A 22,722-nucleotide genomic window follows, 5' to 3' on the forward strand; every position below is an offset into this window, starting at 1 on the left:
TATATCCTTTCTCAAGTAAGGAAGAGGAACAGCTGGATCAAACTGGTGTTTCAGGGATAGGCTGGCTGTCAAGGGATGACAAACAAAATGGCAGTGATTGTATTAAAGACTAAAGCAGATGTCAATGGTTTGATTCCCAGCTTGGGTCTCTGTCTGTGTGAAGTTTGCACGTTCTCCCCATGCCTGTATGGGTTTCCTCCGGGTGCTCCCCCGCCCACAGTCCAAAGATGTGCAGGTTAGGTGGATTGGCCATGGTAAATGCGCAGGGCTCTGGGGATAGGGCTGTGGGAGGTGGGAGGGGAGGGGCTGGGTGGGCTCCTTTGCAGACTGAATGGACCCAAATGGCCTCCTTTTGCACTGTTGAGTTTTGGTGGCTTACGGTCAGGGCAGTGTGAAAGCAAGGTAACCATAGAACCATAGAAAATTACAGCTCAGAAGCAGGCCTTTTGGCCCTTCTTGTCTGTGCCGAACCATTTCTTGCCTAGTCCCACTGACCTGCACTTGGACCATATCCCTCCACACCCCTCTCATCCATGAACCCGTCCAAGTTTTTCTTAAATGTTAAAAGTAACCCCGCATTTACCACTTTATCCGGCAGCTCATTCCACACTCCCACCACTCTCAGCATGAAGAAGCCCCCCCCTAATATTCCCTTTAAACTTTTCTCCTTTCACCCTTAACCCAGAACAGAATGTATTCAGAGCTAAACAAGGGTCAACATTGCCTGAATCTGCGACCTGGGACTGAGATGAGGAGAAACTCCCTTCACAAAGAGGATTGTGAATCTTTGGAGCTCTCTGCCCAGAGAGCTGTGGATGTTCCGTCATCCAAGGCTGAGATGGCGAGATTTTTGGGCAGTAGGGGAATCGAGGGATATGGGAAGCAGACAGGAAAGTTGGGTTGATGTAGACGGTCAGGCTTGATCTTATCAAGCGGCAGAGAGGGCTTGAGGAGCTGAATGTCCTCATGTCTCGACCTCTTGAGCTCTTTGTATGGCCAAACACAAAATGTGTCTCAGCCAGACTAAATAATCATGATGCGAAGGTGCCGGCGTTGGACTGGAGTGGGCACAGTAAGTAGTCTCACAACACCAGGTTAAAGTCCAACAGGTTTATTTGGTAGCACGAGCTTTCGGAGCGCTGCCCCTTCATCTGGCGAGTGCAGGATTTGTTTCACAAACAGGGCATATATAGACACAAACACAATTACAAGATAATGGTCGGAATGCGAGTCTTTACAGGTAATCAAGTCTTCACAACGGATGAATGAACACTGCTCGACAATCACCAGGCAGGAGTGTTCCCTTCCAGTCGGGGAACACTTCAGCAGTCACGGGCATTCGGCCTCTGATCTTCGGGTAAGCGTTCTCCAAGGCGGCCTTCAAGACACAGGATAACACAGAATTGCCGAGCAGAAACTGATATCCAAGTTCTGCACGCATGAGGATGGCCTCAACCGGGATCTTGGGTTCATGTCACACTATCTGTAACCCCCACGACTTGCCTGGGCTTGCAAAATCTCACTAACTGTCCTGGCTGGAGACAATTCACATCTCTTTAACCTGTGTTTAACCCTCTCTCCACTCACATTGTTTGCATCTGTAAAGACGTGATTACCTGTAAAGACTCACATTCCAACCATTATCTTGCAATTGAGTCTGTGTCTATATTTGCCCTGTTTGTGAAACAAATCCTTCACTCACCTGATGAAGGAGCGGCGCTCCAAAAGCTCGTGCTACCAAATAAACCTGTTGGACTTTAACACGGTGTTGAGAGACTACTTCGAGTAAATAATCAGAATGCAAAGAAAGGGTTGAACCCACATATCAAGATAATTTGAGTCTGAGTAGTTGTAACTCATTTATAGCAATCATGCATTCTCATTAGATGCAAGTGTGTTTAAGTACCTGTAATCAAGGAAGCTTTTCGAATTTTTATATTGTGGCAATAAAAATGCATCAGATGAAATGGAAGAGAAAATACAGAGTGTGTCTCATCAAGGGTTACTTTATAAAAAACACTCGGAAAATTGCAGTTAAGGGGCCAGAAATATGAATGAATATCTGGTGGCAATAACTGAGTGAGCACCCGCCACCCAAAACATTTAAACATTCCAGGGGCGTCGCCGGTTTTATATCTATCGCCAGTAGAAATCCATGACTCATTCAGGTGGTTGATTTTATTGATGGATGTTAATGATCAAGGACAGTGGTAACTCTCTTATCACCCCCTTCGCTCGCTGATCAATGTTGGCTCCTATGAATTGGGGTGCTTGAATTTTAAAATTCCCATTCTTGCATGCAAGTCCGTCCGTGACCTCGCCCCTCTCCGTCCCTGTGACCTCCGCCCCCTCAAAACCCTCCGCCATCTTTGTGCTCCTCTAATGCTGGTCTCCTGAGCACCCGTCGTTCGAGAACTCCCCTCTATTTGTACATCCCACGGCCCCAGAACTTTCCCATCCTTGGTTTAAGCTCCCTTTCCCACACTGTTCTCACGGAGGAAGAGCTGTCCGCGCGTCTGCAGGTTTGCTGTTCGCACATCGTGGGAGTTCGCGGGAACAGAACTCTCGCAATCGGCGGGGGTTTAGTGTACGGCCAGCAGATGGGGAAAGAGCAAGAGAGTGGTGAATCGTTCTTTCAAAGAGCCAGCACCGTGACAATGGGCCAAATGGCCTGCTTCATCATCCACAATTCTATGAATCCTGTTTTAGAAACTAGAGTAAGAAGTCTCACAACACCAGGTTAAAGTTGTGAGACTTCTTACTGTGCTTACCCCAGTCCAACGCCGGCATCTCAACATTTAGAAACTAGAAGCAGGAGGAGGCCATTTGGCCCTTCGAGCCTGCTCCGCCGTTCATTATCATCATGGCTGATCATTGAATTAAAAATCCTGATCTCCCCCCCCCACAAATCCCTTTAGCCCCAACAGCTATATCTAATTTCTTCTTGAAATCACACAACATTTTGGCCTCAACTACTTTCTGTGGGAGTGAATTCCACACCTTCACCACTCTCTGGGTGAAGAAATTTCTCCTCACCTCAGTTCTAAAAGGTTTATCCCCTTATCCTCAAACTGTGACCCCTAGTTCTGGACTCCCCCACCATCGAGAACATTCTTTCTGAATCCACCCTGTCCAACCCTGTTAGAATTTTATAAGTTTCTATGAGATCCCCTCTCGCTCTTCTAAACTCCAGTGAACATAATCCTTTTCAAATAACCTGTCAAAATCCTGGAACTCCCTCCCTAACAGCGCTGTGGGTGTACCTACACCTCATGGACTGCAGCGGTTCAAGGAGGCAGCTCACCATCAGCTTCTCAAGGGGCATTTCGTGATGGGAAATAATTGCTGGGCCTCACTAGCAGCAGCCACTTCTCAGGTAGGAATAAAAGAATTCCCAATGTCTCATTGCAAGAAACTTGCGGAACTAGGGAGCAGAAAATCTGGATGTAGGCTAGGGTGTACTGGAGCCAATGACAGAGGGGAAGATGGGTATAGAGGGATATGGGCCAAATGCGGGCAATTGGGATTAGCTCAGGGCTTTCAAAAAAATGGGGCAGCATGGACAAGTGGGGCCGAAGGGCCTGTTTCCATGCTGGAAATCTCTATGACAGAAACGGCCCCTCTCTCAGATCGGCTGATGCTTGGCCTCTTTAGGTCAATGAGTGCCCCTGACATGCCTCTCTGAGCTCTCGGAAGGGTGCCACCATTCTCCTTTCCAGATTTGGGTAAAAGGAGTTAGACCATAAGACCATAAGACATAGGAGCAGAATTAGGCCACTTGGCCCATCGAGTCTGCTCCACCATTCAATCATGCCTGATATTTTTCTCATCCCCATTCCCCTGCCTTTTCCCCATAACCCTTGATCCCCTCATTAATCAAGAACCTATCTATCTCTGTCTTACAGACACTCAATGACCCGGCCTCCACAGCCTTCTGCGGCAAAGAGTTCCATAGATTCGCCACTCTCTGGCTGAAGAAATTCCTCCTCATCTCTGTTTTAAAGGATCGTCCCTTTAACCTGAGGTTGTGCCCTCTGGTTCTCGTTTTTCCAATGAGTGGAAACATCCCCTCCACGTCCACTCTATCCAGGCCTCGCAGTATCCTGCAAGTTTCAATAAGATCCCCCCTCATCCTTCTGAACTCCAATGAGTACAGAGTTGTACCTGCAGATCAGAACACAGGGTGAGAATGCTCGCATCATCGGCTGTGGTGATCTCCTTAATGTGGCCAGAAGGTTGAGCTGGATGTGCACCCTCAATGGTCTGCTCTGTCTTCAGCAGCGATGTGGCCAGAGTGGGCAAACTGTTTTTCCACATATTCACGTCCGTGCCGTTCCCAAAAGCCTGCATCGCATTTCCTGAGGGAAGAAAGGAAAAACACCTTTGAAAAGAGAAAAGCCATTCCCAAGCTCCGTGTGTTTCACTTGTGAACTTGACTCATTCACATACATCTGATGATGCTTTCCTGAAACGCATGGGTTGGCCCGTCATTGGATGAACAAAGAACAAAGAAAATTACAGCACAGGAACAGGCCCTTCGGCCCTCCAAGCCTGCACTGACCATGCTGCCCGACTTAACTAAAACCTCCTACCCTTCCGGGGACCGTATCCCTCTATTCCCATCCTATTCATGTGTTTGTCCAGATGCCCCTTAAGACTCACTGTCGTATCCGCTTCCACTACCTCCCCTGGCAGCGAGTTCCAGGCACCCACCACCCTCTGTGTAAAAGATCTGCCTCGTACATCTCCTTTAAACCTTGCCCCTCGCACCTTAAACCTGTGCCCCCAGTAATTGACTCTTCCGCCCTGGGAAAAAGCTTCTAACTATCCAAATGAAAGATGAAACGATAAAAGACCATTTCTTTATTGCTCCTGCATCAATGAGAACTTGCATTTGTGCAACACTCTCTCTTCACAGAGTCAAATCTCTCATCGATTATTGCAATAAACTATCTGGTTCACTAATGTCCTCCAAGGAAGGAAATCTGCCGGCCTGACCCACACTGGTCTACAGGGGGCCACTGGGGCGGCATGGTGGCACAATGGTTGGCACTGCTGCCTCACAGCGCCAGGGACCTGGGTTTGATTCCCGGCTCGGGTCACTGTCTGTGTGGAGTTTGCACATTCTCCTCGTGTCTGCGTGTTTTTCCTCCGGGTGCTCCGGTTTCCTCCCACAGTCCAAAGCTGTGCGGGTTCGGTGTACTGGCCATGTTAAATTGCCCCTTCGTGTCGGGGGACCATCTAGGGAAAATGCATGGGGTTGTGCCGTTAGGATCTGGGATTGTGGTCGGTGCAGACACAATGGGCCAAACTGCCTCCTTCTGCACTGTAGGATTCTATGATAGATGTGACTTCAAATGCACTAAGCATTTGCCAGGGCAGGTAGTGGAAGCAGATACGATCGTGACTTTTAAGGGGCATCTGGACAAACACATGAATAGGATGGGAATAGAGGGATATGGTCCCTGGAAGGATAGGGGGTTTTAGTTCAGTTGGGCAGCAGTGTCGGTGCAGGCTTGGAGGGCCGAAGGGCCTGTTCCTGTGCTGTAATTTTCTTTGTTCTTTGTTCAAGATGATTGACTCTTAACTACCCCTATGAGATGGGCCAGCAAGCCACTCAGTTCAAGGACAATTATGGATGGACAGGAAGTGCTGGGGTCACCTCGCATTGAAGAATGAATGAAGAAAAGAATTGGCATTCAGGGGAGAGTTAAGAGCTCAGTTACGGTGCTGGGATCTCCATCATGGAGAGAACACAGGCACAATTTATGTTCTGAATCTGACCGCAAACCCCAGAACACCCTGGCCAGTTCGATCGTGACAATCCCGCCAGTTTACCCTGACACAAGGAAGGGAAGGATTGGCCATGCTAAATTGCCCCTCGTCTGCAAAGATGTGCCGGTGATGTGGATGGGGCATGATAAATGCGCAGGGTTACAGGGATTGGTTGGGGAGGGTGGCCTGGGCAAAGTGCTCTGAGGCAGTACAGACTCGATGGGCCGAATGGCCTCCTCCGGCACTGTAGGAATTCTATGGGAAGCTGCATTTCGATAGTGCCACCTCAGGACATCCCAAAGTGGTTTGCAATACATCAGATACTTTGGAAGTATGGTCAGTGTTCTTAAGTTGGGAAATGTCGCAGCCACTTTGAACACAGCAAGCTCTCACTAACAGCCACGTGGCGATGACCAGATTATCTGGGGTTTTTTAAAAATCATTTTGATTGAGGGATAAATCTTGGCCAGGATGCCTGGAAGAACTCCCCTAATCTTCTTCTAAACATTGCCACGGGAATTCCAAAGGTGGCGCCTCCGACTGTACAAACTGGGAGTGTCGACCTCAATCATTTGCTCAACTCCCTTGAGGGGGACTTAGAAGAATCCCTACAGTACAGAAGGAGGCCATTTGGCCCATCGAGTCTGTGCCGACCACAATCCCACCCAGGCCCTACTCCTGCAATCCACATATTTACCCTGCTAATCCCCTGACACTAGGGTCAGTTTAGCATGGCCAATCAACCTAACCCATACATCTTTGGAGTGTGGGAGGAAACTAGAGGACCTGGAGGAAACCCACGCAGACACGGGGAGAACGTGCAGACTCCACACAGACAGTGACCCGAGGTTGGAATGGAACCCGGGTCCCTGGCGCTGTGAGGCAGCAGTGCAAACTGCTGTGCCACCCACTTGAAATCACGATCTGCCGACTCAGAGGCGAGGGTGCTGCCAATTGAGCCACAGATAACACCAGCCTTACCATGCTGAGACTCAGCCTTTCATTGTCCAAGTCACAAGGCTTTCAAGAAGGATCAAAGATCTGTGTGACACCGACATTGAGGCACAAATATGCTTACAATCATTTCTCCTTGCTGTTCATGTGTTGAAAGATAAATGCCTGAGGCATTGCCACCAGCTGTTTTCACATTTCATGCAAGATTTGGACCTGAGACGAGCGGAAGCCGCAGTTGAGAATGCATGCTGACAAAGGAAGCACGTTCCTCCAGCCCGTGTACAATGCAAGACTTACTGAGGCAGGTGTTGGCTTTGAAGTAGTTGAGAAACTTGTCACATTCTTCATTCTGGTTCCCGCTGCCACTACACGTGCACCACGGAGCCACAACGATGTCAGTCGCATCAATGTAGTTTGGGGTCATGTCACTTCCTGCAGTGGGGGGGGGAACAAGAGGCAGAATTGACGACAAAAACTGATCCGAGGCCCTGAAAGTTTGGAGAAATAGCTCGCAATTTCCCAACCCCCGAACATCCCAAAATGCTTGGCAGGCAATGAGGTGCATTTTGTTTTTTACAAACCGTTCGCACTGCTGTAATGTAAGAAACACTGCAGCCAACTTTCACACAGTAAGATCCCACAAACAGCAATAGGGGTAATAACCCAGATCATTGACTTCTCCTGTGTTGGTTGGTGGATGAATTGTTTGGATGTGAGTACAGTAAGGAGTCTCACAACACCAGGTTAAAGTCCAACAGGTTTATTTGGTAGCACGAGCTTTCGGAACGCTGCCCCTTCATCAGGTGAGTGGAGAGTTTGGTTCACAAACACGGCATATATAGACACAAACTCAATTACAAGATAATGGTTGGAATGTGAATCTTTACAGGTAATCAAGTCTTAAAGGTACAGACAATGTGAGGGTTAAGCATCAGCAATCACCAGGCAGGAGTGCTCCCTTCCTGTCGGGTAAGCGTTCTCCAAGGCGGCCTTCACGACACATGACAACAGAGTCACTGAGCAGAAACTGATAGCCAAGTTCCGCACATGAGGACGGCCTCAACCGGGATCTTGGGTTCATGTCACACTACCTGTAACCCCCATGATTTGCCTGGGCTTGCAAAATCTCACTCACTGTCCTGTCTGGAGACAATACACATCTCTTTAACCTGTGCTTAACCCTCTCTCCACTCACACTGTCTCTACCTTTAAGACTTAATTACCTGTAAAGACTTGCATTCCAACCATTATCTTGTAATTGAGTCTGTGTCTATATTTGCCCTGTTTGTGAAACAAATCCTGCACTCACCTGATGAAGGACCAACGCTCCGAAAGCTCGTGCTACCAAATAAACCTGTTGGACTTTAACCTGGTGTTGAGAGACTATTAACTGTGTTTACCCCAGTCCAACACCGGCATCTCCACACCTTGGATGTGAGTGTCATTGTCAAGGCCAGTATCTGTTGCCCATCCCAATATAATTGCCCCTGCAAAGTTGGTGGTGAGGTATTAATATAACATTGACAACATAGGTTGCTGGGGATTCAGAATAACAAGTCAGAGTCTGCGGGTAATATTAAAAATCAGTTCTGGGTCCAAAAAACAGGCATTAGACTACCGGTTAAAGGTTAAGCAGGGATGTACTTCTGAGGCTGTATAATGCTCTGGTCAGACCCCATTTGGAGTATTGTGAGCAGTTTTGGGCCCCGTATCTAAGGAAGGATGTGCTGGCCTTGGAAAGGGTCCAGAGGAGGTTCACAAGAATGATCCCTGAAATGAAGAGCTTGTCGTATGAGGAATGGTTGAAGACTCTGGGTCTGTACTTGTTGGAGTTCAGAAGGATGAGAGGGGATCTTCATAGAATCATAGAACCTTACAGTGCAGAAGGAGGCCATTCGGCCCATCAAGTCTGCATTGAACACAATCCCACCCAGGCCCTATCCCCTTAACCCCATACATTTACCCTAGCTAGTCCCCCTGACACTAACAGGCAATTTATCATGGCCAATCCACCTAACCCGCACTTCTTTGGACTTATTGAAACTTATAGGATATTGCGAGGCCTGGATAGAGTGGACGTGGAGAGAATATTTCCACTCGTAGGAAAAACTAGAACCAGAGGGCACAACCTCAGGCTAAAGGGACGATCCTTTAAAACAGAGATGAGGAGGAATTTCTTCAACCAGAGAGTGGTTAATCTGTGGAACTCTTTGCCGCAGAAGGCTGTGGAGGCCAGGTCATTGAGTGTCTTTAAAACAGAGATAGATAGGTTCTTGATTAATAAGGGGGTCAGGGGTTATGGGGAAAAGGCAGGAGAATGGGGATGAGAAAAATATCAGCCATGATTGAATGGCGGAGCAGACTCGATGGGCCGAGTGGCCTCATTCTGCTCCTGTATCTTATGGTCTGATGGTTCCAATTTTAGCATCAGCACACTCAGGGGTGAATCATGCATGGGGCACAGCTGCTGAAATTGATGCTTTTGGCAACTAATTTACAGCTGAGTTGCCCAAAGCCTGTCCACCATCCACAAGGCTCAAGTCAGGAGTGTGACGGAATACTCTCCACTTGCCTGGATGAGTGCAGCTCCAACAACACTCAAGAAGCTTGTCAGCAACCAGGGCGAAGCAGCTCCCTCCACTGGCACCCTACACACCACCTTCAACCTTCACTGCTCCACCACCAGTGCCCAGTCGCAGCAGTGTGTGCCATCTGGAACCCACCGAGGCTGCTTAGGCAGCAGCTCCCAAACCCATGACCTCTGCGCCAGAGAACAGTGGAGGCTGAGTCGCTGAGCTTACTTCAGGCTTTGTTGGACAAACTTTTGATTGTCAAGGAGGTTAAGGATTATAGCGGTGAGGCAGAAAAGTGGAGTTGAAGCCACAGTCAGATCAGTTATGGTCTTATTGAATAGAGATGATCAGGTATGAGGAGCCAAATGGCCTCTCCTGCTCCCATTTCTAATGTTCAGCCACTTAGAAGGACAAGGGCAGCAAACACATGGGAACACCACCAGAATCACAGAATGCTACAGTGCAGGAAAACCCTTCAACCCATTGAATCTGCACCGACGCATGAAATGCCCTGACCTGCCCACCTAATCCCACTTGCCAGCACTTGGCCCATAACCTTGAATGTTATGCACAGTAAGAGATCTCACAACACCAGGTTAAAGTCCAACAGGTTTATTTGGAATCACGAGCTTTCGGAGTGCTGCTCCTTCATCAGGTGAGTGGAGAGTTGGGTTCACAAACAGGGTATGTATAGACACAGACTATATATATCTATATATGTGTCTATATATGCCCTGTTTGTGAACCCAACTCTCCACTCACCTGATGAAGGAGTGGTGCTCCGAAAGCTCGTGATTCCAAATAAACCTGTTGGACTTTAACCTGGTGTTGTGAGACCTCTTACTGTGCCCACCCCAGTCCAACGCCGGCATCTCCACATCTTGAATGTTATGATGTGTCAAGTACTCATCCAGGTACTATTTAAAGGATGTGAGGCAACCCGCCTCCACCACTCTCCCAGGCAGCGCATTCCAGACCCTCACCAACCTCTGGGTAAAAAAGTTTTTCCTCCCACCCCTCACTTTTAACTTGTGTCTCCTTGGAACTGACCCTTCAACTAAGGGAACAGCTGCTCCCTATCCACCCTGTCCATGCCCCTCATAATCTTGTTCACCTCGAGCAGGTCGCCCCTCAGTCTTCTCTGATCCAACAAAAACAACCTAAGTCTACCCAGCTTCTCTTCACAACTTCAATGTTCCATCCCGGGCAGCATCCTGGTGAACCTCCTCTGCACCCCCTCCAGTGCAATCACATCCTTCCTATAATGTGGCGACCAGAACTGCACGCAGTGCTCCAGCTCTGGCCTCACCAAAGTTCTATACAACTCCATCATGACCTCGCTGCTTTTGTAACCTATACCCTGATTGATAAAGGTGAGTGTGCCATATGCCTTTTTCACCACCCTATTAACCTGCCTTTCCGCCTTCAGAGATCTGTGGACAAACACGCCAAGGTCACTTTGTTCTTCGGAACTTCCCAGTGTCAGACCTTTCATCGTATACTTCCTCGTCTAATTACTCCTTCCAAACTGCATCACCTCACACTTTTCAGGGTTAAATTCCATCTGCCACTTATCCACCCATTTGACCATCTCATCTATATCTTCCTGTAGCCCAAGACACTCAACCTCACTGTTAACCATCCAGCCAATCTTTGTGTCATCGGCAAACTTACTGATCCTACCCCCCCAATAGTCATCTATGTTATTTGTATAAATAACGAACAATAGGGGGCCCAGCACAGATCCCTGTGGTACGCCACTGGTCACTGGCCTCCAGTCACTAAAGCAACCGTCTGTCACCACCCTCTGTCTCCTACGCTAAGCCAATTATGAATCCACCTCGTCTGTCACCACCTGGAGGTTCCCCTCCAAGTCACTCAGCGTCCTGACTTGTAAATATATTGGCAGTTCCTTCACTGTGGCTGGGTCAAAATCCTGGAATTCCCTCCCTAACAGCACTGTGTGTGTACCTACACCACATGGTCTGCAGCAGTTTGAGAAGGCAGCTCACCACCACCTTCTCAAGGGGCAACTAGGGATGGGCAACAGATGCTGGTCTTGGCAATGACGTTCACACCCAAGGAGTGAATCGAAGAAAGACCTTTCCCCATATGGGGTCCACCTCAGCACTGCAATGAGAGGGGAATGGGTTGACAGTTGGATATCCTTATTCTGCTCACCGCCCCCCTTTCCCCCCCCCCCTCAAGAGCATGATCAAGTCGTGTTCGGAAACAAAATTCAATGTGGTCAAAGGTTGTTACATTTCTTGATGCAATATCTTAATAGGACACCGATCGCTGACACGATCTAAAAAAAAACAGGTCAGTGCTAACCGAGGGAAGGATCTCTTTCTGAGGAGGAGTTTAGCTCTGTCTGCCATTCTCCCCGAATTAAACTCCAGGCAGAAAACCTTCAAAGGAGCAATTTCTCACTCAAGCAATTTATTTTAACACTGCTTCCCTGGATGAAATTGATGCTTTCATCTGTGTCCCTTCCAATGGGCTCACTGTACACTCAGCCAGGCAGAAATAGCAACCCCTTTGAAGTCTTCTATTCTGACGATTATTTGCCTGAATTTATAGAAAAAAAATTCCGTTTAAAGCCCCTTTTGCTGAACAAGGTGTTTCACATGTCCTTTATTCACAGTGCCGATAAAAGCTCTGAAGGAGAATTCAGTCAGTTCCACCCAGTATCTGCACAAGATTTTTAAAATCCACGACAAAGCCAAATGAGAACTTGGTGCATGGGGCAGTTTCCCCTTTTAGTGCCTCTCGGTTTCAATCTAATAGGCAAGTTATTTTCTTTCTGAGGCCTTGGGAAAGCAAGCTCCATCCCACCCGCATCCCTCCCCGCCCTGCCTCGAGTTGCCAAGTTGCCATCAGACACTGAGCTCCGAGGCAATAGGCAAGCAGAGACCCTGATCCATCTCACCTGCGTTGGCCTCAGCATCCCCGTCACTGGGAAATGGCGGTGACAGTGAGGCCAAAGGCGGGGGGTGGGGGATGGGGGGGTGAGGGAGCTGGGTGATGGTGGGCTGGGAGTGATGCATCCCGCGGTATTCCCCTACTCCAGCTTCATCAGTCCCAGCCGGAATCTTCACATGCAACATTCAGGCACAGACCCTCCGTGGTTGAATAGCCGTAACCAAGACCGGAAGATGCACAGGTGGGCCATGCTCATCTGGGGAATCCTATGTCATCACAGGTGAGTTGAGAGGAGCAGCAAGAAAAACAGAATTGTCCAAACACTTCAATTTTGTGTTGGCATAGAGTCATAGAGGTTTACAGCATGGAAACAGGCCCTTCAGCCCAACCTGTCCATGCCACCCTTTTTTTAAAGCTCCTAAGCTAGTCCCAATTGCCCGCGTTTGGCCCATATCCCTCTGTACCCATCTTACCCATGCAACTGTCTAAACACTTTTTAAAATACAGAATTGTACCCGCCTCTACTACTACCTCTGGCAGCTTGTTCCAGACACTCACCACCCTCTGTGTGAAAACATTGCCCCTCTGAACCCTTTTGTATCTCTCCCCTCTCACCTTAAACCTATGCCCTCTAGTTTTAGACTCCCCTACCTTTGGGAAAATATATTGACTATCTAGCTGATCTGTGCCCCTCATTATTTTTTATAGACCTCTATAAGATCACCTCCTACGCTCCAGAGAAAAAAGTCCCAGTCTATCCAGCCTCTCCTTATAACTCAAACCATCAAGTCCCGGTCGCATCCTAGTAAATCTTTTCTGCACTCTTTCTAATTTAATAATATACTTTCTATAATAGGGTGACCAGACTGCACACAGTATTCCAAGTGTGGCCTTACCAATGTCTTGTACAACTTCAACAAGATGTCCCAACTGCTGTATTCAATGTTCTGACCAATGAATCCAAGCATGCTGAATGCCTTCTTCACCACTCTGTCCACCTGTGACTCCACTTTCAACGAGCTATGAACCTGTATCCCTAGATCTTTTCGTTCTGTAACTCTCCCCAACGCTCTACCATTAACTGAGTAAGTCCTGCCCTGGTTCAATCTACCAAAATGCATCACCTTGCATTTATCTAAATTAAATCACACCCAGCCGGAAACTTCACATGCAACACAGGAGCACATTCAGGCACAGCCCCCTGTGGTCGAATAGCCGTCACAAAGACCGGAAGATGCACAGGTGGGCTGTGCTCATCTGGGGAATCCTATGTCATCAGAGATGAGTTGAGAGGAGCAGGAAGAAAAACAGAATTGTCCAAACACTTCAATCTGAGGTGGCATGGTCTGCTTTCGGATCTTAGCTCTGGCTCTGTTGAGGTGGCAAACTCAATTCAGAATGCCAAGGTGCCAAATTCAATTCCCACTCCAGAGACTTGGGCGCAAAGAGCAAGGCTGACCCTCCTGTGAGGTACTGAGGGCGTGCTGCATCGTTGGAGGTGACGTCCTCTGGATGAGATGTTAAACCGAGGCACAACCACCCACCCCGGCTCCCCCACACCCTGCCCATTTGCTTGCTCAAGTGGATATTAAAGATCACGTGGCACTGTTTCGAAGGAGGGTAGGAGAGTTTTCCCAGGGTAAATACGATGTAAGAAAATCTTTATCACACAGTGAGTGGTTTGGGATCTGCAATGCACTGCGTGGAAGTGTGGTGGAGACAGGTTCAATCGAGACATTCGAGGGGGCATCAGATGATTATTTGGATGGAGACAATGTGCAGGGTTGTGGGGAAAGGGCTGGGGAATGGAACCAAATCATAATGTTAATTTGGAGAGCTAGCGCAGACATGAAGGGCCAAATGGCCTTCTTCTGCACCAGAATGATTCAGTGATGGGCATCCTGGTCAACAGTCATTCCTCAGTCAACATGACAAGCAAATATTAGCCACACAAGGACTGGTCAAAATCACATTGCTGTATGTGGGAGATTGATTCTTTGGGTCGTGAATGAAGCCCAATCCACCACTCAAACCAGCCTCCCGTCCATTGACACTATCCAAACTTTCCACTGCCTCAGAAAAGCAGCCAGCATAATCAAGGACCCCACACACACCAGACATACTCACTTCCACCTAATTCCATTGAGAGAATAATACAAAAGTCTGAGGTCACGTACCAACCAACCTAAGAATAACTTCTCTGCTGCCATCAGACTTTTGAATGGACTTACCTCATATTAAGTTGATCTTTCTCTACACCCCAGCTATGACCTGCATTTCAACGTAACAACATCATTGTGACACTTGGGAAGTATTTTATTGGACGCAAAGTGCTTTGAGATGTCTGATGGTCATGAAAGGTGCTATGTAAATGCAAGTCCTTTTTTTTCTTCTTTTAAATGCTGGAACTTTCTTGCTCATCTGTTTTCCCTCCTGCCTCTGTTACCTCGCACTGATCACTGCCTCTGACCAAGGTTCCTGAAGCATGGATATCAAACTGGCTGCTGGAGGGCAATGCTATAAAGAAATGAACCTACATTGTTCTGGCATCACTCTCATCCTCAGCACCCCAAGCCCAATGCATTTTTCGGCCAATAAATGACTCTCTGGTGAACTGGTGCAGCGACAATAATCTCTCTCACAATGTCAACAAAATGAAGGAAATTGTCACCGGCTTCAGGAAGCGTAAAGGAGAACACGGCCCTGTCTACATCAGTGGGGATGAAGTGGAAATGGTCGAGAGCTTCAAGTTTCTAGGTGTCCAGATCACCAACAGTCTGGCTGATTGGAGGTGTAGTGGACAGTGAGGAAGGTTTTCAAAGCTTGCAGAGGGATTTGGACCAACTAGAAAAATGGGCTGAAAAATGGCAAATGGAATTTAACGCAGACAAGTGTGAGATATTGCACTTTGGAAGGACAAACCAAAGAAGAACGTACTCGGTAAATGGTAGGACTCTGAAGAGTGCAGTTGAACAGAGGGATCTGGGAATACAGGTACAGAGTTCACTAAAAGTGACGTCACAGGTGGATAGGGTCGTAAAGAGTGCCTTTGGTACATTGGCCTTTATAAATCGGAGTATTGAGTATAAAAGTTGGAGTGTTATGGTAAGGTTATATAAGGCATTGGTGAGGCCGAATTTGGAGTATTGTGTACAGTTTTGGTCACCTAGTTACAGGAAGGATGTAAATAAGATTGAAAGAGTGCAGAGAAGGTTCACAAGGATGTTGCCGGGACTTGAGAAGCTGAGTTACAGAGAGAGATTGAATAGGTTGGGACTTTATTCCCTGGAGCGTAGAAGATTGAGGGGAGATTTGATAGAGGTGTATAAGATTTTGATGGATATAGATAGAGTGAATGCAAGCAGGCTTTTTCCGCTGAGGCTAGGGGAGAAAAAAACCAGAGGGCATGGGTTAAGGGTGAAAGGAGAAAAGTTTAAAGGGAATATTAGGGGGGGCTTCTTCACGCAGAGAGTGGTGGGAGTGTGGAATGAGCTGCCGGATAAAGTGGTAAATGCGGGGTCACTTTTAACATTTAAGAAAAACTTGGACGGGTTCATGGATGAGAGGGGTGTGGAGGGATATGGTCCAAGTGCAGGTCAGTGGGACTAGGCATAAAATGGTTCGGCACAGACAAGAAGGGCCAAAAGGCCTGTTTCTGAGCTGTAATTTTCTATGGTTCTATGGTCCTGGTCTCCCCCATGCCGACACTATAGTTAAGAAAGCCCACCAACTTTCTCAGGAGGCGAAGAAAATTTGGCATGTTCATTACGATTTTCACCAGGTTTTACAGATGCACCATAGGAAGCATTCTTTCTGGGTGTATCACAGCTTGGTATGGCTCCTGCTCTGCCCAAGACCGCAAGGAACTACAAAGGGTCATGAACTAAGCCCAATCCATCACGCAAACCAACCTCCCGTCCATTGACTCTATCAAAACTTTCCACTGCCTCAGAAAAGCAGCCAGCAGAATTAAGGACCCCACACACACCAGACATTCTCTCTTCCACCTAATTCCATTGAGAGAATAATACAAAAGTCTGAGGTCACGTACCAACCAACTCAAGAACAACGTCTCTGCTGCCATCAGACTTTTGAATGGACTTACCTCATATTAAGCTGATCTTTCTCTACACCCCAGCTATGACTGTAACACTACATTCTACACTCTCATAGAATCATAGAGGTTTACAGCATGGAAACAGGCCCTTTGGCCCAACTTGTCCATGTCGCCCCTTTTTTAACCCGCTAAGCTAGTCCCAATTGCCCGTGTTTGGCCCAGATCCCCCTATCTCCATCGTACCCATGTAACTGTCTAAACGCTTTTTAAAAGACAAAATTGTACCCGCCTCTACTACTACCTCTGGCAGCTCGTTCCAGACACTCACCACCCTCTGTGTGAAAAAATTGCCCCACTTTTGTATCTCTCCCCTCTCACCTTAAACCTATACCCTCTAGTTTTAGACTCCCCTACCTTTGGGAAAAGATATTGACTATCTAGCTGATCTATGCCCCTCATTATTTTATAGACCAGCGGTGTGCCTCAGGGATCAGTGGTGTCATCTGCAAACTTACTAACCATGCCTACTAAATTCTCATCCAAATCATTAATATAAATGACAAATAACAGTGGACCCAGCACTGATCCCTGAGGCACACCGCTGGTCACAGGCTTCCAGTTTGAAAAACAACCCTCTATAACCACCCTCTGGCTTCTGTCAAGAAGCCAATTTTGTATCCATTTAGCTACCTCACCCTGGATCCCATGAGATTTAACCTTATGCAACAACCTACCATGCGGGACCTTGTCAAAGGCCTTGCTAAAGTCCATGTAGACAACATCAACTGCACTGCCCTCATCTACCTTCTTGGTTACCCCTTCAAACAACTCAATCAAATTTGTGAGACATGATTTTCCACTCACAAAGCCATGCTGACTGTCCCTAATCAGTCTTTGCATCTCTAAATGCCTGTAGATCCTGTCTCTCAAAATACCTTCCAACAGTTTACCCACCACAGATGTGAGGCTCACCGGCCTGTAGTTCCTAGGCATTTCCTTTCCTTCTCTATGAACGGTATGCTTTGTCTGTATAGCGCGCAAGAAACAATACTTTTCACTGTATGTTAATACACGTGACAATAATAAATCAAATCAAATCAAAATCAAAATTTCTGCAAAAAATGTAGTCAATGCAGAAAACTTGTCGCCCAGTTTGTGCGTGACGGACCCCCACAGCCGGCAACAGGATTATGACGAGACATTGTGTTTTGTGGCAACAAAAACAGGAAAATGCTGGAAACTCTCAGCAGGTCTGACAGCATCTGTGGAGAGAGAATAGAGCCAACGTTTCGAGTCTGGATGGCCCTTTTCAAAGTTGAGAGGAATGAGAGTCAGCAGAGATTTCTACCGTGAGGGGAGTGAGGGAGGTTGCCACATTCAAACTGCCACGTTCCTCAGGCAGTCCTTTACCAAGCTGTACCTCTGTTCTGCCACTCACGCATTCTGATCGCTCAATGGACACTTTCAACAGCTTCTCAGCCTTCTACATCCTCATTGACACTCTCTTTGTCCAGTTCCACCACCCTCCCAACCCTCATTGTATAAATCTCTGCTGACTTTCTTTCCTCTCAGTTTTTAAAATTTATTTATTAGCGTCGCAAGTAGGCTTACATTAACACTGCAATGAAGTTACTGTGAAAATGCCCCAGTCGCCACACTCCGGCGCCTGTTCTGGTTACACTGAGGGAGAATTTAGCACGGCCCAATGCACCCTAACCAGCACGTCTTTCGGACTGTGGGAGGAAACCAGAGCACCCGGAGGAAACCCACGCAGACACGGGGAGAATGTGCAGACTCCACACAGAAAGTGACCCAAGCCGGGAATCGAACCTGGGTCTCTGGCGCTGTGAGGTAGCAGTGCTAACCACTGTGCCACCGTGCTGCCCCTGCCCCCGTGCCGACAAAGAGTCATCTAGACTCGAAATGCTGGCTCTACTCTTTCTCCATGGATGCTGTCGGACCCAATCCATCACGCAAACCAGCCTCACATCCATTGACTCCATTAGTTTAAGTCACGGATAGATGGATTCCTGATCGATAAGGGAATTAAGGGTTATGGGGAGCAGGCGGCTAAGTAGAACTGATTCACTTCAGATCAGCCATGATCTTGTTGAATGGCGGGGCAGGCTCGAGGGGCTAGATGGCCTACTCCTGCTCCTATTTCTTATGTTCTTATGTTCTTATGAACACAGAACACAGAACAGTACAGCACAGAACAGGCCCTTCGGCCCACGATGTTGTGCCGAGCTTTATCTGAAACCAAGATCAAGCTATCCCACTCCCTATCATCCTGGTGTGCTCCATGTGCCTATCCAATAACCGCTTAAATGTTTCTAAAGTGTCTGACTCCACTATCACTGCAGGCAGTCCATTCCACACCCCAACCACTCTCTGCGTAAAGAACCTACCTCTGATATCCGTCCTGTATCTCCCACCACGAACCCTATAGTTATGCCCCCTTGTAATAGCTCCATCCACCCGAGGAAATAGTCTTTGAACGTTCACTCTATCTATCCCCTTCATCATTTTATACACCTCTATTAAGTCTCCCCTCAGCCTCCTCCGCTCCAGAGAGAACAGCCCTAGCTCCCTCAACCTTTCCTCATATGACCTACCCTCCAAACCAGGCAGCATCCTGGTAAATCTCCTCTGCACTCTTTCCAGCGCTTCCACATCCTTCTTATAGTGAGGTGACCAGAACTGCACACAATATTCCAAATGTGGTCTCACCAAGGTCCTGTACAGTTGCAGCATAACCCCACGGCTCTTAAACTCCAACCCCCTGTTAATAAAAGCTAACACACTATAGGCCTTCTTCACAGCTCTATCCACTTGACTGGCAACCTTTAGAGATCTGTGGATATGGACCCCAAGATCTCTCTGTTCCTCCACAGTCTTCAGAACCCTACCTTTGACCCTGTAATCCACATTTAAATTTGTCCTACCAAAATGAATCACCTCACATTTATCAGGGTTAAACTCCATTTGCCATTTTTCAGCCCAGCTTTGCATCCTATCTATGTCTCTTTGCAGCCTACAACAGCCCTCCACCTCATCCACTACTCCACCAATCTTGGTGTCATCAGCAAATTTACTGATCCACCCTTCAGCCCCCTCCTCTAAGTCATTAATAAAAATCACAAAGAGCAGAGGACCAAGCACTGATCCCTGCGGCACACCGCTAGCAACCTGCCTCCAATCCGAAAATTTTCCATCGACCACCACCCTCTGTCTTCGGTCAGACAGCCAGTTACCTATCCAATCGGCCAACTTTCCCTCTATCCCACACCTCCTCACTTTCATCATAAGCCGACCATGGGGGACCTTATCAAACGCCTTACTAAAATATGACTCTGTCTACCCTTCCCGCTGCCTCGGCAAAGCAGCCAGCATAATTAAGGACCCCACGCACGCCGGACATTCTCTCTTCCACCTTCTTCCTTCGGAAAAAAGATACAAAAGTCTGAGGTCACGTACCAACCAACTTAAGAACAGCTTCTTCCCTGCTGCTGGCAGACTTTTGAATGGACCTACCTCGCATTAAGTTGATCTTTCTCTACACCCTAGCTATAACTGTAACACTACATTCTACACTCTCTCCTTTCCTTCTCTATGAGCGGTATGCTTTGTCTGTATAGCGCGCAAGAAACAATGCTTTTCACTGTCTGATAATACATGTGACAATAATAAATCAAATCAAATCAAAATCTACTCTCTCTCCACAGATGCTGTCAGACCTGCTGCGATTTTTCCAGCATTTTTCTCTTTTTCTGTTTTTTGTTTGGATTCCAGGATCCGCAGTATTTTGCGTTTATATCAATGTGTTTTGTGGTGTTGAGTGAGGGATAGATTTGATGGAGACACTGGGGAGACACTCTCCTGTTCTCCTAGTAGCACGTCCACTCGAGAGAGAGAGAGAGAGAGAGAGCAGACGAGGGCAAAGGCAGCATTTCCAACAGAGTGGCACCCTCTCAGCGCTGCATTGGGTGTGTCAGCTTGGAGAAAGGTCGCGGGGGTGGGATTTGAACTCACTGTCTCCTCCGAGGAAGGAGTGCTGACTCAGTACCCTCTGTGTCAGGGGCAGGGGGTCTCTCATTGGTGTCTCTCCACACAGTGCGGTCCACATTACCTCCGACACTGCAACTCTAAGCGCACTCAGTTAATCTTCAATCACGACAGCGGAACTGTCACAGTGACTGGTGTACACGACAGGAAGCATCCTTGCTGTAATCGGCAGATGAATCATTTTGGAGCTTGGAATACATGGATCTATTTTAGCTGGGTTAACCCACACACTGACACAGCAAGCGGAAATATCTCAGCAGCTGTTTTCTGCAGCCGCTTATTATAAGTCCATCAAATGCTGAAATTTTAATTTGCATTTTTTGATATTCATTCAGGTAATTTCAGCATCGCTGGCTCGGCGATCCCGAATTACCCCTTGAGGGGGCGGTGGTGAACTGCCTTCAGAGAATCATAGAATCTCCGGCACGGAGACAGGCCCTTCGGCCCAAACTGGTCCATGCCGACCAAAATGCCCATCTCAGCTTGTCCAACCCCATTTGCCTGCAATGGCCCTTATCCCCCTGAACCTTTCCTATCCATGTATCTGTCCAAATGCCTTTTAAATGTTGTCAATGTCCCTGCCTCAACCACTCCCTCTGGCAGCTCATTCCACACACGCACCACCCTCTGTGTAAAAAAGTTGCTCCTCAGGTTCCCATTAATTCTTTCCCCTCTTAACTTAAACCTCTGCCCTCTCGTTCTCGATTCCCTAACCCTGGAAAAAAGACTGAGTGCATTCACCCTATCCATGCCTCTCATGATCTTATACACCTCTGTAAAATCATCCCTCAGTCTCCTACGCTCCAAAGAAAAAAGCCCTAGCCTGTCCAATCTCTCCCTATAACTCAGTCCCTTGAGTCCTGGCAACATTCTTGTAAATCTCTTCTGCGCTCTCTCCAGTTTAATAACATCTTTCCTATAGCAAGGCGATCAAAACTGAACACAATATTCCAGGTGCGGCCTCACCAACTTCCTATACAACTGCAACATAACTTCCCAACTTCTATACTTAATGTCCTGACTGATGAAGGCCAGCATGCCAAAAGCCTTCTTCACCTGTGACTCCATCTTTAGAGAACCGTGCACCTGAACTCCAAGGTCCCTCTGTTTCACAATATTCCCTAAGGTCACTCCATTTCCCATTTCTCGGCCCACTTCCCCAGCTGATCAAGATCCTGCTGCAATTTTTGATAACCTTCCTCACTGTCTACAATACCACCTATTTCAGCGTCATCTGGAATCTTACTGATCATGCCTTGTACATTCTCATCCAAATCATTGATATAGATAACAAACAGCAATGGGTCCAGCACTGACCTCTGAGGCACACCACTAGTCACAGGCTTCAAGTCCGACAAGCATCCTTCCACCATCACCCTCTGCTTCCCACCATCAAGCCAATTGTATATCCAATTTGCCAGCTCTCACTGGATTCCATGTGATCTAACCTTCCAGAGCAGCCTATCATGTGGAACTTTATCAAAGGCCTTACTGAAGTCCATATGGACTACATCTACTGCCCTGCCCTCATCAACCTTCCTGGTCACTTCATCAAAAAACTCTAACAAATTTGTATGGCATGATCCCCCATGCACAAAGCCGTGTTGACTACTCCTAATCAAACCCTGTCTTTCCAAATGCTTGCATATCTTATCCCTCAAAACCCTCTCCAGTAACTTACCCACCACTGATGTTAGGCTTACCGCTCTATAATTCCCAGGTTTTTCTTTGCAGCCATTCTCAAATAAGGGCACAACATTTGCTCCCCTCCAGTCTTCTGCACCCGTGGCTAACGATGATGCAAATATCTCATGATGTGGAGATGCCGGCGTTGGGCCGGGGTAAACACAGTAAGAAGTCTAACAACACCAGGTTAAAGTCCAACAGGTTTATTTGGTAGCCAAAGCCACGAGCTTTCGGAACAGGTTCCGGACACTGACCACTGCCTCCTTAATGCTCTCCTTAATCAAAAATGCAACTCCCCCTCCTCTCTTTCCTCCACCTCTGTCCCGTCTAAAGCCCCTGCACCCTGGAACACTAAGCTGCCACTCTGTCCCTCCCTTAGCCATGTTTCAGTTATGGCTATAGTATCTCAGTCCCACTTTCCTATCCATGCCCTGAGTTCATCAGCCGTACCTAGATTTGATTTGATTTGATTTGATTTATTATTATCACATGTGTTAACATACAGTGAAAAGTATTGTTTCTTGCGCGCTATACAGACAAAGCATACCGTTCATAGAGAAGGAAAGGAAAGAGTGCAGAATGTAGTGTTACAGTCATAGCTAGGGTGCAGAGAAAGATCAACTTAATGCAAGGTAAGTCCATTCAAAAGTCTGACGGCAGCAGGGAAGAAGCCGTTCTTGAGTCGGT

General features: G+C 47.5%; 1 protein-coding gene across 1 annotated transcript in view; it reads right to left on the bottom strand.

Annotated features, from left to right (window-relative positions):
• Positions 1-22,722, bottom strand: part of LOC144510195 (GDNF family receptor alpha-2-like) — a 361,038-nt gene that overhangs the window by 17,966 nt on the left and 320,350 nt on the right. The window contains exons 6-7 of the mRNA XM_078239675.1: positions 7,027-7,161; positions 4,165-4,358 (exon numbers count right to left, since the gene is read on the bottom strand). Of these exons, the coding sequence (XP_078095801.1) occupies positions 4,165-4,358; positions 7,027-7,161 (329 nt within the window). The remainder of the gene's footprint in view (positions 1-4,164; positions 4,359-7,026; positions 7,162-22,722) is intronic.

The sequence above is a fragment of the Mustelus asterias genome, chromosome 22, assembly GCF_964213995.1.
Source record: "Mustelus asterias chromosome 22, sMusAst1.hap1.1, whole genome shotgun sequence".
NCBI lineage: Eukaryota > Metazoa > Chordata > Chondrichthyes > Carcharhiniformes > Triakidae > Mustelus > Mustelus asterias.